Consider the following 22,580-nt stretch of genomic DNA (forward strand, 5'->3'; position numbering starts at 1 on the left):
AAGATCATAATCTAAATTCACTTAATACTTATCATCCTGGAATACTGTATTTTGTTCCAGAGAAATATTAAACTAGAATTTTCTCAGAGGAGAGAGACTAGGGAGGGAAGATAAACAACTATATTCTAAAAAAAAAAAAAAAAAAAAAAAAAAAAAAAAAAAAAAAAAAAACAGTTGAAAACACTGAGACACATTCCAGTGGGTTGTAGATAGAAAACAGTTGGAGCAAGTCAGAGAACTTTAAAAATTGGAAAAGCCTATAAAACAATTCTTGGAAAGGTTGCTTCGAGGTACGTATGAAAAGCATCTGAATTAAAAGAAATAAGTTCTTAATAAGTGCAGCTTTAAATGCTGAAAAGAATTTTAAGAATTGTAGAAATCAGAATCAGGACTAATTAAGTTGAAAAGAAGCTAGATTTCTAATTTCCTAGCAATTTTAGCTATCAAAAATGAAATACAGTACCTTGTGATGTAGTGAAATTGCCAATGTAAGTGTTTTAAGTTGAGGCTGGATGACTACCTTCTTAGATATTGTTAAAGGAAATTCTGTCTTGGGTGGGAGTCCAGGCTATGAAACCTCAAATGGCACATTCAGTTCCAGAGCAATGACTCACATTTGCCTTATGCTAACCAGACAACTTTCTTTCTTGGCAACTTATGTGACCCATAATGTCACATTCCCCATTTTTTTTTTTTTTTTTAAAGTAAGTACCATGTGGATCATAGGCAGTTCATTATGGGAAAAAACTACCATCAAGCACAGGATTACTCAGTTTTAGAGGACTTCAAAATCAAAATATAAAGTCATTTCTTTTGTAGCTGCGACCATATCACATATTCATTACAAATCCTTTTATAAGAATTTTAATGGGGGGAATCCCTGGGTGGCTCAACGGTTTAGCTCCTGCCTTTGGCCCAGGGCATGATCCTGGAGACCCGGGATCAAGTCCTACATGGGGCTCCCTGCATGGAGCCTGCTTCTCCCTCTGCCTGTGTCTCTGCTTCTCTCTCTTTCTCTCTGTAGTCTCTCATGAATAAATAAAATCTTTAAAAAAATTTTTAAAAAAGAATTTTAATGGGGACGGGGGAAAGGAAATATGCTCTGAGACAGTTTTTGGTGTGTGGACTTCTAATTACATATAGTAATATAGTACGATAAGAACAGAAAATAATGAAAATTAACTAGAAGAGCAAAAATGAAAAATAATTTAAGTATAAATTGCTTTTACATACTTATGTACAAAAGCAGACTTATGAGTAGGAACTATTATTAATTATGTCAACACTTAGTATAGTCTTTTAAAATTTTAGCCAATCTTTTTTTGACTTTGCTTTTTTTTTTTAAAAGATTTTATTCATTTATTAATGTGAGACACAAAGAGAGAGAGAGAGAGAGAGGCAGAGACACAGGCAGAGGGAGAAGCAGGCTCCATGAAGGGAGCTAGACGTGGGACTCGATCTGGGGTCTCCAAGATCACGCCCTGGACTGAAGGCGGTGCTAAACTGCTGAGCCACCTGGGCTGCCCAAACTTTAGCCAATCTAATGGAAGTGTAGTGACATTTCACTGTGGTTTAATCTCTATTTCTCTGAGTACTAATGATGCCACACTTCTTTTTCCTGTGTTACTTGGCCATTAGTATAACTTCTTTGATGAAAAGTCTATACAAATCTTCTGTCCATTTTTTTAAATTGAGTTGTTTCATATTATTGAATTGTAAAACTTCTTTATTTATTCTGGGTGCAATTCCTTTGTCTGATGTATGTGTTACAAGTATTTTTTCCCAATCTGTGGTTTCCCTTTGTCTTCTTAATGGTATCTTTAGAAGATCAAACATTTTTAACTTTAATGAAGTCTAATTTATCACTTTTTATTCTTTTACATTGCATGTTTTTTTGGTCTCACACAATTAACCTATTTGGTGTATGTGTGTGCACATGCACGTAAGGTTATACAGTTTTACATGCAGTTCATAGCTCAGCAGTATATGACCACAGTAAGGTTTTCAACTTTGTAGCTACCTTTCCTTGAATAGAGCCTGCAATTTCTCAGGTTCTACTTAAAAGTAAAGCCACTATTTTACATCATTTTTCTAAAGGGGTATTTGTGGTTTCCATGGGAACATATACATCAGTAATAAGACATTTAAAATGTTTCAAACAAATACATTTACATGGCATCTCTTTTAATAAACAGGATTGATAGCCTAAATAATTACTGCCTGCCAAACATCTGAAATTGAGACTATTACCTTTTGTAAGTGCCAATGAATTTAAAATAAGAATCATTATAAAGCTAAGTATTTCCTTTTAAAGACCTTTAACAATTCTCATTCTTCCAAAGTTACTTATGTGTATGAAATATTCTGTAGTTAGCAAGTTTTACATCTCATCTAATGTTCATTGTAGTTAAAGCTGCTGTAAAGATATCATTCAAAGCTTTAGGTATCTATGTGAACAGTCAGTTATAATTGTAAACCAACCATAAAACAATGTATAATTTACATTTACAAAAGAAAATCTTTTCTTTAAAAAAAGGCAAAAAATATTTTAAAGTAATATTTGCTTACATCAAAATGCTCTTCAACAGAGACTCAATAATATCTGGAAATGCCAAAGGACCTTGAAATTAAACTCCATGAAACCATGTATAGAACAGAGTTGGTTACCTCTCACGTATGTGCTTTTAGTAACTCATTAGCTAACTAATAAATATATAATATAAATATTACACTCAGAATCACGTTAAGATAGAACACTGGTCCCAAATAACACTAATGTTATTTTTTAATCTACCATCTATATCATTTTCTTAGGGGGAAAAAGAATCAAGAGAAAGGACTAGGAGGGGTCTTAAAATTAAACTTTAGTCCCAATGCAGAAATGCCTCCTATAACATACAACAAAAGACAACAGCTGAGTCCTTGAAATAAGGAAATATATATAACTTCCCTAACTTTTCAGTTAGGAAATATATATGGAAACATATATGACTTCTTGAGGTATCAGCTCCATTACCATATAGATCTAGTTATTGGAAAGATATTTACAATAATTATTCAAATCTATATTACTGTCACTTTCTAATCCTAGTTCTGTTGTCTAAAACTACAAAGAAAAATTATACTCCCAAAGTCAATTGAATAGGAAATAATCATGGCTTTGAGCTATGTGGAAAAACAAAACAAAAGCAACTATGTAATCAGAAATGTTAAATGAACTTGGGGCCAAGGACTGCAGATTATTTTGAACTAAAAACAATCAAGGCCCAAAAGATTCAAGAAGAAAACTTTGCCTTCCCATCCCTGCCCCCTCACCACCACCACCAAATGCCTACAAGAATTTAGATAGAAAGATAACTATGACCATAAAAATGGAAGGTAACTACATTATAACAGGAACCAGGTATGGCAGATAGGGAAGTCCTAGCAAGGCCTGTTTGGTCAAAGTCCTCAAGTTCCAATTTTTCTAAGTGGCCCAACAAATGTTTGTTTACCAAACATTTACTCTTTTTCATCTTCCGGTGAATTGTTTTTCTTCCCTTTGAAGTCCCAGACCCTTCCTGCTTCTCCTTAGTTGAGAATGATATGTAAACCTCATGTTACCTGTCTTTGTAATTTCATGTTTGCATGGATTCCCAGCACATACAAAATTAAATTTGATTTTCTCCTATTAATCTCAAGTCAATTTAATGTTAGTCCAGCTAGAAGAACATTGAATGGTAAATTAAAATTTGTCCTCTTCAAATTCAAGCTGGATCTCAAAAAACAAGTAGACCTAAAGAATTCATCATAAGGAATGATCCTGTGTTACACATGTATTTGCTAGCAATCAGCACACAAAGATAAAGAATGCAAGGTGTTTGTAAATATAGAAATGATTTTAACAGTACTAATAATTTTTTTAAAAAATACTTGTAAGGCATCAATGATTCAAACTAAAGTGCCACTCCAGATAGGTTCCCTATCCCTCCCCCAACAACATCTTATTCTCAATAATAAAATGTTGTTTACACTGAAATATAAGATTAAACTTTTAATTCACACGTCCAAAGAACCATATGCCACTTTGGGAGTTATTTCTTTTTCGAATCATATTCTTAAATAGCAAGCAATATATTTTAAAAACAAAAAACGTGGAGTCAACAATAGGCTAATTGCTTATCCTGCACATATTTCTAATTAAGCAAATATTAGTAAGGCAAACAAAAGGAGATTACATAAAACTGTACATAAAACTGAAGGAACAAACATCTTGGTTAAAAATATGTGCCAAAGAATCAACAAAATAAATTTGGAATCATACCAAAACCAAACTTAACCAAACTGGTGGTGAAAACATGTCTCTGAGGAAAGAAAGTGGTAATACTATTTACTATCATGCCCAGGAACAGAAAATTTGCACTATGGTAGCTTGTAACTATGGAAGGTTATCTGATAAGTTGCCAAAACAGACTGGGTGAAAGATTCCCATACTCATATAAGTAACCAGAATAATTTAGTGGCTCTAGGTCAAATAACTAAGGTTAATTCACCCAAGGATAAACTGTAGTCTTGACTACCCAAAACAAATTCTTTTGAATGTTTTTCCATTAAGTTTTTTTTTTTTAATTTCTTAATTTTTGGCATTTTAAAGACTTCTAAAACAACAAGCATCTTGAATTTTATTCAGTATTTCTAACTGATTTCTGTTAGTAGCATTATTTTTTTAAATTAGGGCCTGTGTTTTATCAGTTTTTTTTTTTTAACCAATGAACTTTAGAAAATTTAAATTAGCTCATTCAAACATGCCTTCTTCAACTTTAAAAGGTCTCAAACATAAATTTTATTTTAATGAAAATGTTCATTCTAATTTTATCTAAGATATCTGAATAGAATCAAAAACAATCAAAAGTATGTTAAGTATCTGGGGGTGCTTGGGTGGCTCAGTTGGTCGAATGACTCTTGATTTTGGCTCAGGTCATGATCTCAGGGTCATGACATGGAGCCCCACATGGAGCCCTGCATTGGGCTCTGTGCTCAGTGGGGAGTTTGCTCAAGATTCTTACTCTCCTTCTGCCCCTCCTCCACCCCGTATGTGCCCAGGATCATGACCTGAACCAAAGGCAGACACTCAACCATTGAGCTACCCAGGTGCCCATGAACTGGAATTGGTTTTATATGAAGTGATCAATTACTCATGTTATGATTTTTCCTAAAAATATCTTATGCTGTCTTCTAGTACAGGGGCTGAAGGTAGGGCCCCTAGGATTGGCATGTGGATTATTTTGAGCTGAAGGCTATCAAGAACCTGTGGGCTCAAGGGAAACATCTGACTCTCCCTTGACTATATAGAATCCAAATTGTACAGTCTTCCCAGAATAAGGGTTACTACCAGAGATAAATTTTATCTGAATAATCCATCTATATGGAAGGGCAAATATCTGTTTACCAAACATCAACTCTTTTTCATCTGCCTGTAAATTGCACTGCTTCCCTTTAAGTCACAGGCCCCTATCCCCTTCTCTTTAGTTTAGAATGACATATATACTTCATTTTGCCTATTCTTGGAACTTCCATGTTTGTGAGGATTCCCTGGACGTACACAATCAAATTTTATTTTCTCCTGTTAACCTGTCTCATGTCAATCTGATTCTTAGTCCAGCTACAAGGATCCGTGAGGAGGCAGGATTGCTTGCTCCCTAGTTACTCCACCATTTTATGAAACAATAAACATATTAAATAGATGATATAATTCAAAGCAAAAAAAAAAAAAAACTGGAATCCAAATTAACCTCCATTTCTTAAAGTTCTCCAAATAAGAGCACTGTCTCCAGTTACACTTTGGAAAGAGACTATCACAATAAATACAAGTGCTTTTACCATAGCTCACACTCATACATTTTATTCTAAATTAAATAATCTTTTCAGCTTAGGAAGATTTTTTTTAGAGGGGGCTAAAATGTAAAAGCCATTTTGACTATGGGAAGAAAGCACTTTGAATTTTAATGATCAGAAATGGAGAAGGAGGCTGTTAAAAAACTGGGTAATAATATAATAACAGAAGTCAGATGTACTAGGGCGATCTCTCAGACAAACAGCAGTGTCAATACTGGGGAAGGCGCACTTAATGTACATACTGACATTGGGGCACAAATATGTGAAATCAAGACCTTCCTGGAAATGCTGGGATAAAAGATTGCAATGCCAATACCTAGGGGAGTTTTGATAATTATCAATAGCCTGAGAGAGTCTCCCATAGTATTTTCATATCAATAGGGAATAAAAGATACTAGTACATTAATCTCCATTATTAACCTCTATTACTATTCTCTGTTGGGAAATCAAGCACCGTGGTGGGCATCTAGACCCCACTAGCACTGCACACGATACAATATGACTAAAATGACTAAATGACTAAAATGACTCTCCATTTAGGTCAGCTTGATTTAACCAAGGACTCTATAATTGAATCTACTTTATTTTTTTTTAATTGAATCTACTTTAAAGGAAGAGTCTAAATAAAGGGGAAAAAAGTCACTCAGCAATGCGTACCATAATTTCCTGAATGAATGAATGAACATTTTAAGTTTAGACATATGGGTAACATTTAACTTAAATAATATATTATTTACATTATTCTCTCAAAAGTCCATATGGGACCTTTACCCGTTTCTTGTTTGTAACTTATCAAAAGAACTTGAGAGGGACACCTGGGTGGCTCAGCGGCTGAGCATCTGCCTCCAGCTCAGGGCCTGATCCCCGACCAGGGGTCAAGTCCCATGTCAGGCTCCCTGCATGGAGCCTGCTTCTCCCTCTGCCTGTGTCTCTGCCTCTCTCTCTGTGTCTCTCATAAACAAATAAAATCTTAAAAAAAAAAAATTGGCCAGGACTAAAATCAAGACTAGCCAAATTTAAAGAAAAATTAGACCGATAATGTCCACATAAAATTTAATTCACAAATAATGAAAAAGTCTATTCTCTGAAAACAATTTGGTTGCTTTGTTCTGAACATTTAAAATAACTCAGTTCTCTGTTTAGGCTTCTCCACTTAAAAAGGAATCACTTCCAGGGTGCCAGGGTGGCTCAGTCAGTCAAGCAATTGCCTTTGGCTGAGGTCATGATCCTGGGGTCACGGGATCGAGCCCCTGCCTCAGGTTCCCTGCTCAGTGGGGAGTCTGCTTGTCTCCCTCTGCCGCTCCCCCTGAATCGTGTGAGGCATGTGTGGGCACTCTCATAAATAAATAAAATGTTAAAAAAGAAATCACTTCCAATAAAGGAAACTATGGCCTTTTAAATAAAGACAACTATTAGGTCCTCTAAAATTTGGGAGAAAATTTCACTGTACTCAGCTTAATGCATTTAACTTCAATAGTTCCTCTACTTCTACTTACTCATGAGTCAATCAAAAGTCACCCCTAATTGAGACTTATAGTTCCCTGATGGCAGTATGAATTTAACACAGGTCTCAAATAAACCACTCAAGATTTCATGTTCTGATTGTATCTCAAGTATGAATAGTTTAAATTTAATTCTTGTAAACCAAGGAAAAAAGCACAATTTAAGTAAATTAATGGTTAGGATAATACCTTTCTGCCTGAGTTCTAAGTAGCTTTGAGCCATTAAAAGTTGGTTTCCCCAAAGTTTAGCATTACATCAGACTTAATTCTTCAGACTTTAACATGGTTTATGAGGTGCTTTAAAAATATTTTGGTGGTAACACTAGGAAGTTGAGGTTCATTTCTAGTTATTATGAATTAATAGTGATGATTCTTTGGAAATAATATTACAGATTGATATCTTGTTATATATCTTGCTCAAAAACAATGATAGACTGGCTATAGATTTCCAAGCTGTTTGAAATAAATTTTCTAGGTATTACATAGGCAGAAGGATGACACTGTATATAAATTCTGATGTCTTCCCTGTTCCCCCCAAATTCCTAGAATTATCCTCAGCTAGCTTTGGAGATTATGATTTCATAAGCAATTTTATTATCACTGCAACTCAATAATTATTGAGTAGCCTCTATACAGAGCAGTTTATGAGATCTCAAGAGAGGTTACAAAGGCAATAGTTAGTTATGGTTTTTAATTCTAAAGGGCAGAAAAGTAGGAAAATGGGAGAACCACATATATACATATTTAACTATAAATAGTGAGTATGTAATTTTTATGAGCTAGTTCTTAAAACTCAGTGCTAAGGATCAGAAAGGAAGAAAGAGGATGACATGTTAATAACACCAGAATTATACTATAAAGTTTTATGAAAAAGTGTGAATTAAATGTTCTCTCTGGATTGTTCAGAATATCTTAAAAGGCCAACCTTTTAATTGTTATTTTAATCATTTTTTTGGGGGGGTATTGTGTATTGGTAACTAGAACAAAGTTCTTTTGGATCACTTAAACTGCATAAAATAGTATTAGAAATAGCTGTAAGGGTACTACTGCATACTTCAGGGTTTCTTTTTTTGTTTTTGGTTTGTTTGTTTGTTTGTTTTTTTAATTCTTCTTCCCTTTCTTAATATAGTCCTAACTCATTCAGGCAGTTCAGCTACAAATCAGAAAAAAACAGCAATGGGAATTGAGGTCAGAAGTTTTCAACTCCTTCAAAAAAATCACATAATCAATGAATGTACTGATGCTGGTAATACCATTAAAAATACTGAAATGCAATTAAACTCAGAATCTTTATCACTTAAAAATCAACAGTCCAGGTTTCCCAGATCAGTGCTGATTTATATGTCTACAGTAAGTCTAAAATAAACTTTCTTAGAGTATTTTCTACACTTTACAAGTCAAAATAACTCGATCTCAATCTTCTTAATTATAGTAATATTGTTAGATTCCATTTGATTCTACTAAAAATAAATTAACAAATAACTCTAAAACATTTTTCCTTCATGGGCCCCTTATGTCCTATTTTAAAATTTTTATCAAGCATCTTCTCTATGATAATTACTATTTGAAACAGGTGAATAGAACATATAAAAAGATAGTGGCTACTTAGGGGCTATCGGCCACAAAACACTATTAGAAGAGGCAAGTCTCCCTAATTTCCGTATTTCTCAGATGAGGTGAGAATTACTTACACTATGTAGATATCCATGCTAGATACTGAAGGAACGCTAGTGACCAAGGAAAACTACTGTCTTTAAATTAACTCAATAAATTTCCTAATTGGTGATGAAGTTTATACAGGAAAAATAAAGAAAATAATGTCTCATTAAAATATTTTAACTGTTTTAATAACATTTAACAAAAATAGGTATTACCTCCCCTACCCTATGAGAGTGAATGCATGGTATCACATTGTCATCATATGAGTGACTTCATCAAAATGAACTTTTGCTCTTCAAAATCTGTTGAGAATGACAAGCAAGAGAATGGCAGAAAATATTTCCAAATCACATATCTGACAAATGACTTGTATCCAACATATCTTATTCCCACTCAGGCTGCTATAATAAATTACCATGCACTAAGTGGTTTGTTTGTATGTTTATTTATTTATACTAAGTGGTTTAAAGAACATTTATTTCACACAGTTCTGGAGGCTGTTTAAGATTTTGGTTCTTAGTGAAGGCCCTCTTCCTGGTTTTCAGATGGCTATTTTCTTTTATCACATAGCAGAGACAGAGAAAGAAACAATCTCTCCCCTGTCTCTTCTTATGAGGGCACTAATCCCATCACCAGGGTTCCACCCTCATTACCTAAAACCTCCCAAAGGCCCCACCCTCTAAATACCATCACACTGGGGGTTAAGGTTTCAACATAATGAATTTTGGAAGGATGCAAACATGCAGTCCATAACAAAGAACTCTCAAAATTCAACAATAAGAAAACAACCCAATAAAAAAAGAGCAAATATTTGAATAGAGGCTTCACCAAAATAGTTAAATGGATGACAAATCAGCAAGTAAAAAAAAATGTTCCACACATGAGTAACTAGGGAAAAAATACAAATTAAAAATCATAATGAAGTACAACCAAACACCTATTAGAACATCTGACATTTTAAAAGGCTGATAACAAATGGGGGTGCGGGTACAGGGGAATTCATACAAAGTCCATGGGAACACAAATGACAAAGCCACTTAGGATGACAATTTGGCATTTTCTTAAAAAGTTACACCTTTTAAGTTGTATTTACCATATGACACATCTATTCCATAAAGAGATGTTTACCCAAGAGAGATAAAAACATGTATTTACACAAAAACTTATACGCAAATGTTCATAGCAGCATTCCTTATAATAGTCAAGAAATGGAAACAGTATCAATGTCCATCAACAGGTAAATGTAAATAAAATGTAGCATGTCTACAAGGTATACCTATCTAAAAGGAACAAATCACTGACTAACACAACATGAAGGAATCAAAGATCAAAACCATGATGTGGAGTGAAAGAAGTGACACCAAAAAAAAAAAAAAAAAAAAAAAAAAAAAGAACATATTGTATGATTCTATTATATACAATTCGAGAACATATAAATTAATATAGAAAGAAAGTAGATCAGTGGTTGGGTCTCTAGGGATGTAGAAATGGAGCAGGGGAATCGGGAGAGGGGAAGACTACAAAGGGGCATCAGGAAACTTTTGAAAATGATGGATATATGCATTTTTTTATTGTGGTGATGTTTTTCCAGTGTATGTATATGTACATATGTATTTTTGTGTATTATGTGTAAAATGTATCGACTTCACACTTTAAATATATGCAATCTGTTGTATACCAATTAGAAAGTAAATAAAGTTATTTTTTAAAAAGGAAAAAAGATGTCATCATAGGCATTTGTCTATTCATCACCAAAATGTAAGCTCCATAAACACAATAATTTTTTCATTTGTCTTATTAACTAGGTATTCTCAGTACTGGCACATAAGAAGTACTCAACTTGGTTTGATAAATGACGGAGAAAAAATAAAATTGAACTAATGATCAAAAATGTAGACAACATACCTTTTAATTTCCTTTTAAGCCTTACTAAATTTATAATAAAAATATCAATAATTTCCAAAAGAAATATATGCTGAGTTTTCATGAATCAAAGTACTATGAGTTTTATTCTGAAATAATTTTTTTAAATATTGTATTTATTTATTCATGAGAGACACAGAGGGAGAGAGAAGCAGGTTCCATGCAAGGAGCCCAATGCAGGACTCGATCATGGGACCTCAGGATCACTCCCTGAGCTGAAGACAGACGCTAAACCGCTGAGCCACCCAGGGATCCCCACTTCTGAAATAATTTCACCACTTAATCTCTTTAACATTTTTATTAAGAATTACATAGTTTCTTTTTAAATAATAACATCGAACACATAGTACCTACTATGTGTCAGGCATGTTGTAAGGTTCTATGTTGAAAGGATGTAACCTATGGTAATTAATCACTATAAAACTTTATAAAGTAGGTTTATCTTTTTCTCTTTTATAAGATTGATTAGTAAAGATATCAATCCCTTATACTTAAATGTTGCATCTATATTTCATTTGAATATATTATTTTAATGTTAGTTGCTAAATCATTATTTCATCCAAGCTTTGTTGATCACAAAACTTTTTCCCTCCACGAGCAGAACAAGGCCCTACAATTCTTTGACTTCTGTTCTCAATAATTGCCACTCCCTATTAATTGGAGACAATATGCAAGATGTAAACTTTTTTGCTACTCAAGGGCAAAGTCATGCTAGATATACTCAGCATTCATTTATTTGAAAATAATCCATTCAGTCACATAGTTCTAATTTGGATGAAAAATGTTGATTCTTCTGTCATCTTTCTCTCTCCCTTCTCCCTGACCTCAAAGCCTATAACTAGGGTAGCATCTGGATAGACGTTAAAATATTTAGATCCTGGGAGAAAACCAGACTATGGATGATAACAAATGAAAGCAGCTTATCTAACAAGTATTATTGGAAAATGGCAGTGATGTGTTGCATCTGAAAGATGAATTTTGAAAGGAAATAATGCAAATGTATAAAACTATATAGTAGTGGTAGGCGGACAGGTTCAAGAATGAAATACGGTGTGATTGGTAACAATTAAGATACCTGGAGGACATATCTCTAGCTCTAGAACTTCCTAATGAGTAGGACTGTCATGTTTCCAAAACCATATTGTTCGATAACATTTGAGTTCTAGTCATAACAGCATTTCATTTATCTTATTTTATAAAAAGTCAGTGTAAATATATGACTCCTCTTACTAAACTTTCTGCACCACAAATTTAGATATCAAGAAGGAATGTATATACTATTCATGCTGGAATTTGAAAAGTTTCATTAGCTTCTTATAAAACATTTAAATGGTCATAATTTTTTTCCAAGAAATAAGCACACATATGGGACGCCTGGGTGGCTCAGCTTGTTGAGCATCTGCCTTCAGCTCAGGGCGTGATCCCCAGACTGGTGATGAGTCCCGCATGGAGCTCCCTGTGGGGAGCCTGTTTCTCGGTTGGCCTATGTCTCTGCCTCCCTTTGTCTCTCATGAATAAATAAAATCTTAAAAAAAAAAAAAAAAAAAAAAAGCACAGACAAGAATGAGAGCTTGCAGGAAAAAAAAATGGCTCTATTAAACTCTTGAAAAGATGCTAAAACTCACTAATAATGAGATAGCAAAATTACAATTTTATACACACACATTTAATTTCTTTTTACCTATCAGGTTACCAAGAATCAAGTAGAATACACATGCTGTTAGTAAGGAGGTGGAGGAAGAGGCACTTTCAAGCATTACTCATAGGAGTGCAAAATAGTACAATATTTATAGAGGACAATTTGACTGAATCTATCAAAAGTATAAACACATTTATTATTTGATACAGCAAGAGCAAATCTAAAAATTTATACTGAAGACTGTACTTGCATACATGCAAAATATCATGCAGCTATTTACTGCAGCGTTACTGGTTTATTAAAATATTTTGACATGGGGCGCCTGGGTGGCTCAGGGTTGAGCATCTGCCTTTGGCTCAGGGCGTGATCCCGGGGTCATGGGATGGAATTCCACATCTGGCTCCCCGCAGGGAGTCTGCTTCTCCCTCTGCCTGTGTCTCTGCCTCTGTGTATGTCTCATGAATAAATAAAAATCTTAAAAAAATATTTTGATATAATAAACTACATATAGTTACATTTTATACAAGAAAAATGAAATGTGTGCATGTTTCCTTTCTATGCTTAAATAAACCATATTAAGACAAAGAAGAAATTTATAAAAGTCCCTCTGCCTGTGTCTCTGCCACTCTCTCTCTCTCTCTGCATCTCTATGAATAAATAAATAAATAAATAAATAAATAAATAAATAAATAAAAGAGATTTATAAAAGTGATTTTCTGTAGGAGGTGTCAGGCATAGGGTAAACAGGAATGGAAATGGGAGGGAGACTTTAGAAAATACCCTCTTTTAAATTGTTTTGTATATAATATCTTTTTTTGTATATAATATCTTATTCAAAAAAATATGTAGGAACACTCTTTCTTTACAACACTCTGCCACAAGCATTTACAAAAATTTACTGAATAATGTGATATGTCATAGTGAAATATTGAGGGGAAAAAATCTTAATTTTCCTAGATAGTAAATTCTGATGAAGTACTGTCATAATCAATATGACTGATTAACAATATTCTAGTCCAGTAATTCAGGTTTTCAACTGATCTCTATTTTCTTATGCTAAAAGGTCACTGACAGAGGGGAGAAAAGGTACTGCAGAAAAATTAGAAACTACAGAAAAATAGAACATAAAACATAATATTCACAGAGAAGTCTAATATATATAATCATTGTTAATATTTTAGAATATTGCTATACAGTCTCTTGCTCCCCCCCCCTTTTTTAAGATTTTATTTATTTACTTGAGAGAGGGAGAGAACAGGAGAGGGAGAAGCAGACCCCCTTCTCCTCTCCCCACCTCTGAGTAGGACCCCGGGATCATGACCTGAGCCAAAGGGAGATGCTTAGCTGACTGAGCCACCCAGGCACCTCATTCCCTCTGTTCTGTTTCATACATGATATATTGATATCAGATATAAAATATACTGAAATATAGTTATGGGAGAAATATTCTAGAATAAACAATGTACACATGATCACAGACTGAAAAGAATATAAAGAGGGGTTTAATTTTTTTCACTTATTCATTCAAAAATGTTTTGTTAGATAACTACAATGTGCCAAGCATAGTGTTCTACACTGAGATTATAGTACTAAGTGAGGGACAGATGATCCTTGCCTTCACATCACATAAGGTTTACAGCAGAGGTTCTCAAACACAGGGCATCAGGATCCCTTTATACTTTACAATATTGAGAACCCAAAGTACTTTCATTTACATGAGTAACAGCTAACTATATTTATTCTATTAAATGTTAAAACTAAGAAGCTTTTAAAATATTTAATTTATAAACAGAATAATAGGATACAAATAGCATCTTTTACATGAAAAAATAACCATGTTTTCCAAAATGACAATTAGTGAGGAGTGGCATTTTATTTTATTTTTTTACATTTTTGCAAATCCTTTTACTATCTGAGTCAAAAGAAGAAAGTTTGATTTTTATACTTGCTACAGCATTCAATCTGCTACAACAGGTTGTTTGGTTGAAATACATGAAGAAAACATGGCCTCACGCAAACACATTGCTAGAAAAGGGAGAGACACTTCAAAACTGCTTTCAGAAAATTAAGAAAATTCTCCTTTGCTACTGTACCAAAACTTAACAAGTGTACGTTTCTTTTGGGTGCTAGTTGCTCTCTGAAAACATATCAATGAACTTTTCATACTGTCTTACATGGAAATCCATGCATTTATCTTATATTTTGAATGGATATTTTACCCATGAATGATAGGACCAGTATACATTGCTCATTTGGCAATCAGTGGTTCACTAGGTTATGCAGATATTACAAACACTGGTACTTCTCGTTATTCAACATAAAAAAAGAATATTCATTAATTTGCCCACCAATGTCGATCCCATGATTGCAGATAGAGGTTTTATAAAAATTATAATTTTTACTTGGAACCTCAAATTTTTTTGTTGGCAACAAATACTGTCAGTTATTTGCCCTAAGTGACAGATTCAGTTCACTGATTTGTGAGAAAATGTCTGCAAAATTACTCAAGTCTAAATGGCATAGTTTATTAGTTATTCTTTTAAGCAAAAATGGTGTTCCACAAAAAAGGCAGCTAAGTTCAGCTTAGAATTCAGTCACACAAGCATTTTATGCATATATCTCACCTAATCATACGGAATTTTAAGACACACATACACATATTTACATATACAAGTGTTTTAAATCATGAAAACTGATCTGTGTATTCCAACACCTGAAATACTGTTCATAAAACATTTTCAAGGTTGCTAAAAATTAAAAAATTTACCAAAAATCATTTGATATATGGTTACTTCTGTAAAATGGGTACCAAGGAGGAAAAAAATCTCAAATTAAGAGATTAGGAAGCTTTTAATAATGTTAGCATTGTGCAAATAACTTCAAGAACCACACTCCCTACAGTATTAAGCTTAAGCTTGACTGAAATTCCTGCTATGGCCCTCAAAGGCAAGTTAACAATATCTATTTCATAGAACCTACTAGACTTGACTTCCCACCAAGAATAAATGCTATCTGAGGCTGAACCAGAATCAGACTATATTTGTTATATATATTTTTCCTGTAAATGTTCCCTTGATCATTTTAGTTGATCTGGGAAATATTTTTTCGCATTGGAGTATACAACTCTCCCTATACAATTATTACAAATGTAGGCTAAAATATAGCATTATTCATAGAATGCAAATTATTGCTCAAAATTTTAATTCAAAGAAATTTTATTTGTGTTCAGTATTTCATACTGGATTTGAATCTGAATGAGATAAAGAAACCCCCTACAACTGTAAGCAACATGGGCCACTCTGAAAAATACTGGTCTCTAATAGACTGGGAAATCAATTTCTACAATAGTATGTATTCTATGATCACATTTGTGTGTTAAAAAAAAAAAAAAAAGCTATCCGGTATGCCTGGGTGGCTCAGCGGTCGAGTGTCTGCCTTCAATACACAGTGTGATCCTGGGGTCCTGGGATCAAGTCCCGCATCAGGCCCCCTTTGGGAGGCCTGCTTCTCCTCTGCCCATCTCTCTGCTTCTCTCTCTGTGTCTCTCATAAATAAATAAAATCTTTAAAAAAACAAAACCTATTTGTAGATATAAATATGGATGACATACTCATGAAAGTAAATTCATGGAAAAAAGTGTGAGAGAATATTGAAATTCGTAACAGTGGTGATCACTGGAGAAGGAAATTGTGTATTTGGTGATGGAGTAATGAAACAGGACTTTCACAGCTAACTATAAATTTCTGTAGTTTTGATTTTTTTGTTGTTGTTCCAAGAATATGCTTATAGATTACCTATGTAATGTGAATAAAACATAATGAAAAGGTAAAAAATATCTTAATGTCATTAGTTAATATCTGTTTCCTAAATAAAGATTCAAATTTTGTACAGATTACCTAATCGTGACAAGCTGGTGTTATTTCTTAATTAATATTTGCCTTCAGGCAAGAACTTCCTTTTTATTTCCCTCATACTTATGCATGCCTCCATGCATCTTCTCTGCAGTATGGTAATAGCTCCCACTCAAGGAAACTGCCTCTTCACAATATTAGGCCTCATTCTCCTAATTTACATTGAGAGGGAAACTTCTCAGGGATGAGTATTGGCACCATTACACAAAAGCAAGAGTCACACAAGGTGGACAAATGTGGGGAGTGAGGAGGTGCTTGTTCTTGTGGTTTCCCAAGGGTAGAACACTGATGAGTAGAACTAGTGGGATGCTTCTTCCTTAAAGCCACTGGAGGCACCTGGGACCATGGCCTAGTGACCTTCTCATTTTAGGAGGGCTGAAGGCTAATGATTTCAGGCAGAAATTACCACATCACTTTAAAGATGACAAGTTATCTAGTGAAGTGAAACATTACAAAGGCATTTAGTATTAAAACATGCTATCATTGCACAAAACTAATCAGATAGTAATTACATACTTACATATTTTCTTGGTAACCATGACAGTTCTGTTGGTAACATCACAACATTAATTAAAACACAAACAGCCATATAATTAACACATGACATTATAATCTATGAATCATAACAAATTATCTTACAGATAGATAATGATTTTAGCCTTATTATTATTATTATTATTATTATTTTGAGGGAGATAGCATGAGCAAGTATGTGCACGTAAGCTGGGAGGCCAGGGGGTAGGTGAGGGAGAAAGAGAATCTTAAGCAGGCTCCACGCCCAGGGCAGAGCCTGAAGGGGGACTTGATCTCACGATCCTGAGATCAAACTTGAGCCCAAATCAAGAGTCAGGTACTTAACTGACTGAGCCACCCAGGCGCCCTTAGCCTAACGTATTCTTAAAAGCTTTATAGAATTAGGAATTATTTCACCTCCAACTCAAGTTCTGACTATCTTAAGCAAAATGACAGCAAATAGCTAGCAATATTTTCTAAATATTCTGAAATTTCTAAAAATTCTATTTTCTAAAAATTCTGAAATTTCTGAAAATAAATTTTCAGCAATATTTTCTAAAACCAGTTTATAGCTAGAAGAATCACATTTTCACCTGCTTAATTTCAAGAAGAAAAAGTCACAATGTTACTAAATGGTTTCTGACTCCCAAGGTCCAATGTTTGTTATTCATTGCCAGTGTTCTCCCCTCAATTTTTTTTCATCTTTCCATTACTTTTCCACATGGCTCTTCATATCCACTCAGGTTTATACTTTTGGGTATGCAATTTACTACAAATTATTCTAATCAACAACTGAGTAATTGCATTAAATGCATCATAACTCCTACCTCCAAAACCCAGGGAGCCTTCCCTAACTCCAAAGATACTAAGAATTGTTGTTTTTAGCTCTGTCAACTCAAATCATCCAAGAAAAATCTTCCTTTTGTGTTTGTTTGATAGCAAATACATTTATAGCAATCATATTTTTTTTTGCAATCATATTTTTTAAACTAAAACCAAGGACACATGATGATCTAAACCAAGTAATTTTTTCTCAGTTTATAAGATTTTATAAATATATGATCTAAAGATATTAAATAAGTTACACAATTAGTTTTACAAACAAGAATGAAATTATATGCAGTTAGTGTCATACTAGAAAATTACAACATTCTAAGAAAATTCTCAAAACTGAATCTAAAAATCCTGATTAATTGCTAGCTTTGTGGAGGTAGAAAGATAAGTTTCTTTCTGCAGGGTTAACAATAGCTCTAGGTAAATATTTTGTTGACAGTTCACACTACTGATCAAGTTCATTCACTTGCCAAAAGGAATATGAAACTATACTCTTTCTGTGAAAATAAGGGGTCTGAAAAGATGGCATGCCTTCACCCCTAAGACACCAAACTTATGTAAGACAACAAAGCTGGTGCCACCTGGCAATGAGTGCAGACGCCAGAGAATGTTCATTCCTGCCCCAGGTTCAGGCAGTAGACTGACTATATGGCCAACCAAGACAGAGAAGCTGAGAACATCCTGACAGATATATTCCCTTGGAGTTTTTCCACCAAATTAAATTCATTGGTGGGCAAATAATTAGCCTTATTTGAGCTGAAGATACAAAACATATCTTGGGAGAAAAATATTATAGAATATTCCTACAGATTAAAAAAAAAAAAAAACAATATATGGTTAGAGCCCCAAAAGGTAACATGGATGTTAGAGGGAAAAAACAAAACCAAAACTACTAACGCTAGGAATGAAAGTATTCAAATATTCCAATGGTTTCAACTTTCCAAAGGAAAGCATATTAATCTAGGTATAGAATATGAGATAGAAACATTTACTTCTTTCACATGAATTATTATAAACTGATATCAAAAGAAAATTTAAAAGTTATCATAAATGTAATATAGGGACCAATATTTATACCTAGCATTTTAAATTGGAATATAAACTTTTTGTTCCTAAATAAAGAAATGCTAAAATTTAGACCTTGAGTATACTGAAAAGAAACAAAAAAATAAAATACATATTCCAAGGAGGAAAAGCTCTTTCTCATATCCTACTAAAGACATTCAATTTTTCTTTAATTTTATGTAAAAATGTATATTTTACAATGATTCTATATGTCAATAAATCTATATTAATAGTAAGTCTTTGGCCATAAGCTTCTAGTAAAAATTTCTACTGTTAAGACAGAGTTGATTTGTCCTATCTACACCAGCTATCACATCTTTTCTTACCACCTTTTTGGGAAAGTTTGGTCGTTTAAAGGTTTCAAAGAAATGATTATGTATTATTATGCAACATTTAACAGTGACTAGATAATACTCAATATACATTACTTATAATTTTTTATTTCATTTTATTTTAAGTGTAATCATGAACACATACCTGATATAGAAGGTCTTTTTGAAGCAAGGGGGGGGATCGTTCTTCATACATGGGAGGTGGTTTATGTGTGGGTGGAAGGTCGATCCTGCATTAAAAAGGTTAATAAATGTGACTGCAACATTTAGAAAAAAAGGGGGTGGGACAATTAAGGTTCTCTTAAGTTTTGAGGAGATTTTCCTCACACTAATACATGCTTAATTTAGTTTTTAGATTTCCATTACCCTATCACACACGAGGAAAAAAGCCTGGTTTTAAAGTTCCAATATTTAAAACCAATCTAATTGATTCATTTAAAGAAGTTACTCAAATGGAAGAATTTCCTGAAAATTATTATTAAGCAAGTAACCTAGTACATAACCAATTTACTTAAGTATCCACCTGACTATGCCTACCATCATTTTAAAGATAGTCAAACACATGCAATGGAAGGCAAAGTGTCATAAAAGTGATTTTTAAAAAACTGTATCTTAAAATGATAATGAAAAAAGTTACATTGTATTTTGGAAGTATTTGCAAACTCATGGAATTTCAAAACCCATTTTCAAAACCCATGGTTACTCTTAGAATATCCATCTTGCAAATCAAGATTATTCAACTAAAGACCATATAAATCTTGTCACCTAAAATGAACAAAGGGCCTCTTACATCCTCAGGGAATACATTTATTTTAGAAAAAAAAAAAAACTAATCAATTTTTAAAAACCTACATTTTCATGTATTTAAGCATTATTGTTACAATAAAAATTAAGTATATCTTGTAAGCTCTCTGCATTTTAGAAAACAATTTTTTATATCTTCTCATACTTTTGAAGTTCACAGATAACTAATTTTCAATACTTGTGATGACTTAATCAAACAAAAATGTTACCTATATTAAAAAATAAAAAGAATTTAAATCTCTAAAGGCCAAAGTAATTACGAACTCTGTGGCTTAATAACTCCTCAATGTGGGCATGAAATAATATCTTAAATGAACAGAATTCAAACAACAAATAAAATGGTTACACGGATGTAATTACGTAGCCTATTAGTAAATTATGTTTTTGAAATTATAGAAAAACCTGAGATAACTTGGGATCTTGGGAAATAAAGTTAACCACAAGCTAGTTACTCTTGAAATAGTAAAGATCTATAAAAATTACTGTTAACTATAAATGTTAAAGAATCATTGTTACAGGTGTTGCAAAGATACTTTGCAGTTCTTTAAAGGTAATTATTTCCTTTAATCTAATTAAAATTACAGCAAATTTATAGCTCCAAGGTGCTATTGGTCATTTGGGTGAGAAAACCAAGGCCCATGGAGGTGATGTGATCTGTTCAGGATCATACCACTATTTTGATCAGGATAGAGCTGAGACTAACACCCAGGTGTCTTTAATCCAAGAAGATCTATCCCATAACTGTGCCAGATTAGAGGGGCCGAGATATACACACAGCATTTATGAAGACAGAAGAAACACACTGAGAGCCTCTTAATACAAAAATAATAACTGTATAAGAAATAATGCCATTTGTATAAAATGTCACAGTTTCACAAACAATATCATCTTTGTGATCTTGTTTCATCTATCATCTACTCATCACAACCATGGGAGGTAAGTAGGAAAAATCATTATTCACATTTCACAGATGAAGCAACAAAGCTGTTGATAGAATTAAGTGTATTGGGACATTGGTTTTTTGATTCTACAGCAAAGTGCAATTTCTGCTTTAGCATTTTTAGCTCAATGACTACACCCTAAATACTGCTTTCTCTTTAAATAAAAAAGTTGCACATTTTGTAATTCATCAAAACCAGAATTGTTTAAGGAAGGAAAGCTTTAAAACTCGATGTGTTTGATAATTCTTGGCAATTGAAAGTTAAGATCTATCCATACCTAGGACTCGCATATACAATCCAGAGAAACAATTAAACTTCTAAGATACTTCAAACCTCTCTTTCAACCACACTTCATCAAAGACCTGCATGTTTATTCAGAAGGCAGGACAAAATAAAGTGTCATTACATTTTATTTGGAAAGATGCTTAATATATTCATAGGTGGAAGAGGTGTTTAATATATTTGTCTTCAATGGCCCCATTACACTTTTTACCAGAACAGTACATTCTGATGAAACCATGGTCATCTCACAAGATCTAACAGTATCTTTACTCTCATTCATCAGATACCTTACCTAGGAGTAGCTGTAAAGATAAATACAAAGACTGACTCATACAGAATGTTGAACACAAGCAAAAAAGTTACCTACACTTTGTCAAGATAGGATGGTCTCTTTTTTCGAGGAGTCAGCAGGACAGTCACAAAGACCGCAATGATGAAAAGAGCAAGGACAGCTCCAATTACAGCTCCAGCTACAGCTATGGAAGAGGTCTGCTTAAATGGGACATCTGTAAAGCAACAAAAATTAGGATTTTCAAACAATTTTAAAAAGAGTTTTTGAGTTTGCATAGCCTAATTTCAAAAATGATCAAGGACTGATTAAACATGTTACCCAATAGCATGCTTAGGAGACCCCAAATTTGATTCTTTTTGTAGGATTATGCTAACACCCTTTTTCCTTGCAAGATGTCACTTTAGCATAATTCAGCTTTGCTTTTTTTCAAATTATGAAAATAATATCCCCAGTCAGATATCAATGAATAAATCTATTTTCTATGGGCAAAGAATGTCTGGAGGAGAACAGAAAAAAAGATGAAAACTATTTCAAGTTCTTACTCTAAAAGATAAAACAATTTTTTTCATTATTGAGTTAACCAACAATATATATACATTTACCATTTTTATTCTAGTAAAATCATAAAGAAGTTTTATTAAAAAAACCAAAAGCCTGTAATATGGGGCAAACCAAAGACATAAAAAAAATCCCAAGCCTAATAAATACAGTCGAAAATGACACTGTAAATGTTTTCAAAGAGGTATTATAAAAACAGCACTTGTCGAAGATAATTTATTTCCCTCAATTCATGAACATCTAATACAAAGTACACTAAAGGTAGTGTCTCTCCTACAAAAGTAAATGGGAAATCTTCTCTATCCCTTCACTATAAACATACATAATTTCTAAACAGCTATTTATCTTTCCCAGCCTGCACCATAAATTTTGTTAAGGATTTTAAAAACATACTTAGCAATTATCATTTCATACAGTCCTGAAAAATTTAGTCACTCTATCTTATGAACAC

General features: G+C 33.3%; 1 protein-coding gene across 20 annotated transcripts in view; it reads right to left on the reverse strand.

The window, feature by feature from the left end:
* Positions 1-22,580, reverse strand: part of NECTIN3 (nectin cell adhesion molecule 3) — a 301,843-nt gene that overhangs the window by 207,805 nt on the left and 71,458 nt on the right. For 10 of the 20 annotated variants that reach the window (XR_012024488.1, XR_012024486.1, XR_012024487.1 and 7 more), the window contains exons 6-7: positions 21,647-21,785; positions 19,398-19,482 (exon numbers count right to left, since the gene is read on the reverse strand). Coding sequence is in view for 16 of the 20 variants with exons in the window: in XM_072812400.1 (XP_072668501.1) it covers positions 19,398-19,482; positions 21,647-21,785 (224 nt within the window). In the remaining 4 variants the exon portion in view is untranslated. Of the gene's footprint in view, positions 1-9,315; positions 9,338-17,028; positions 17,055-19,397; positions 19,483-21,645; positions 21,786-22,580 lie in introns of those variants that run through there. The other 10 variants (XM_072812403.1, XM_072812406.1, XM_072812405.1 and 7 more) reach the window with 4 other exon arrangements.

Source organism: Canis lupus, chromosome 35 (assembly GCF_048164855.1).
Source record: "Canis lupus baileyi chromosome 35, mCanLup2.hap1, whole genome shotgun sequence".
Taxonomy (NCBI): Eukaryota; Metazoa; Chordata; class Mammalia; order Carnivora; family Canidae; genus Canis; species Canis lupus.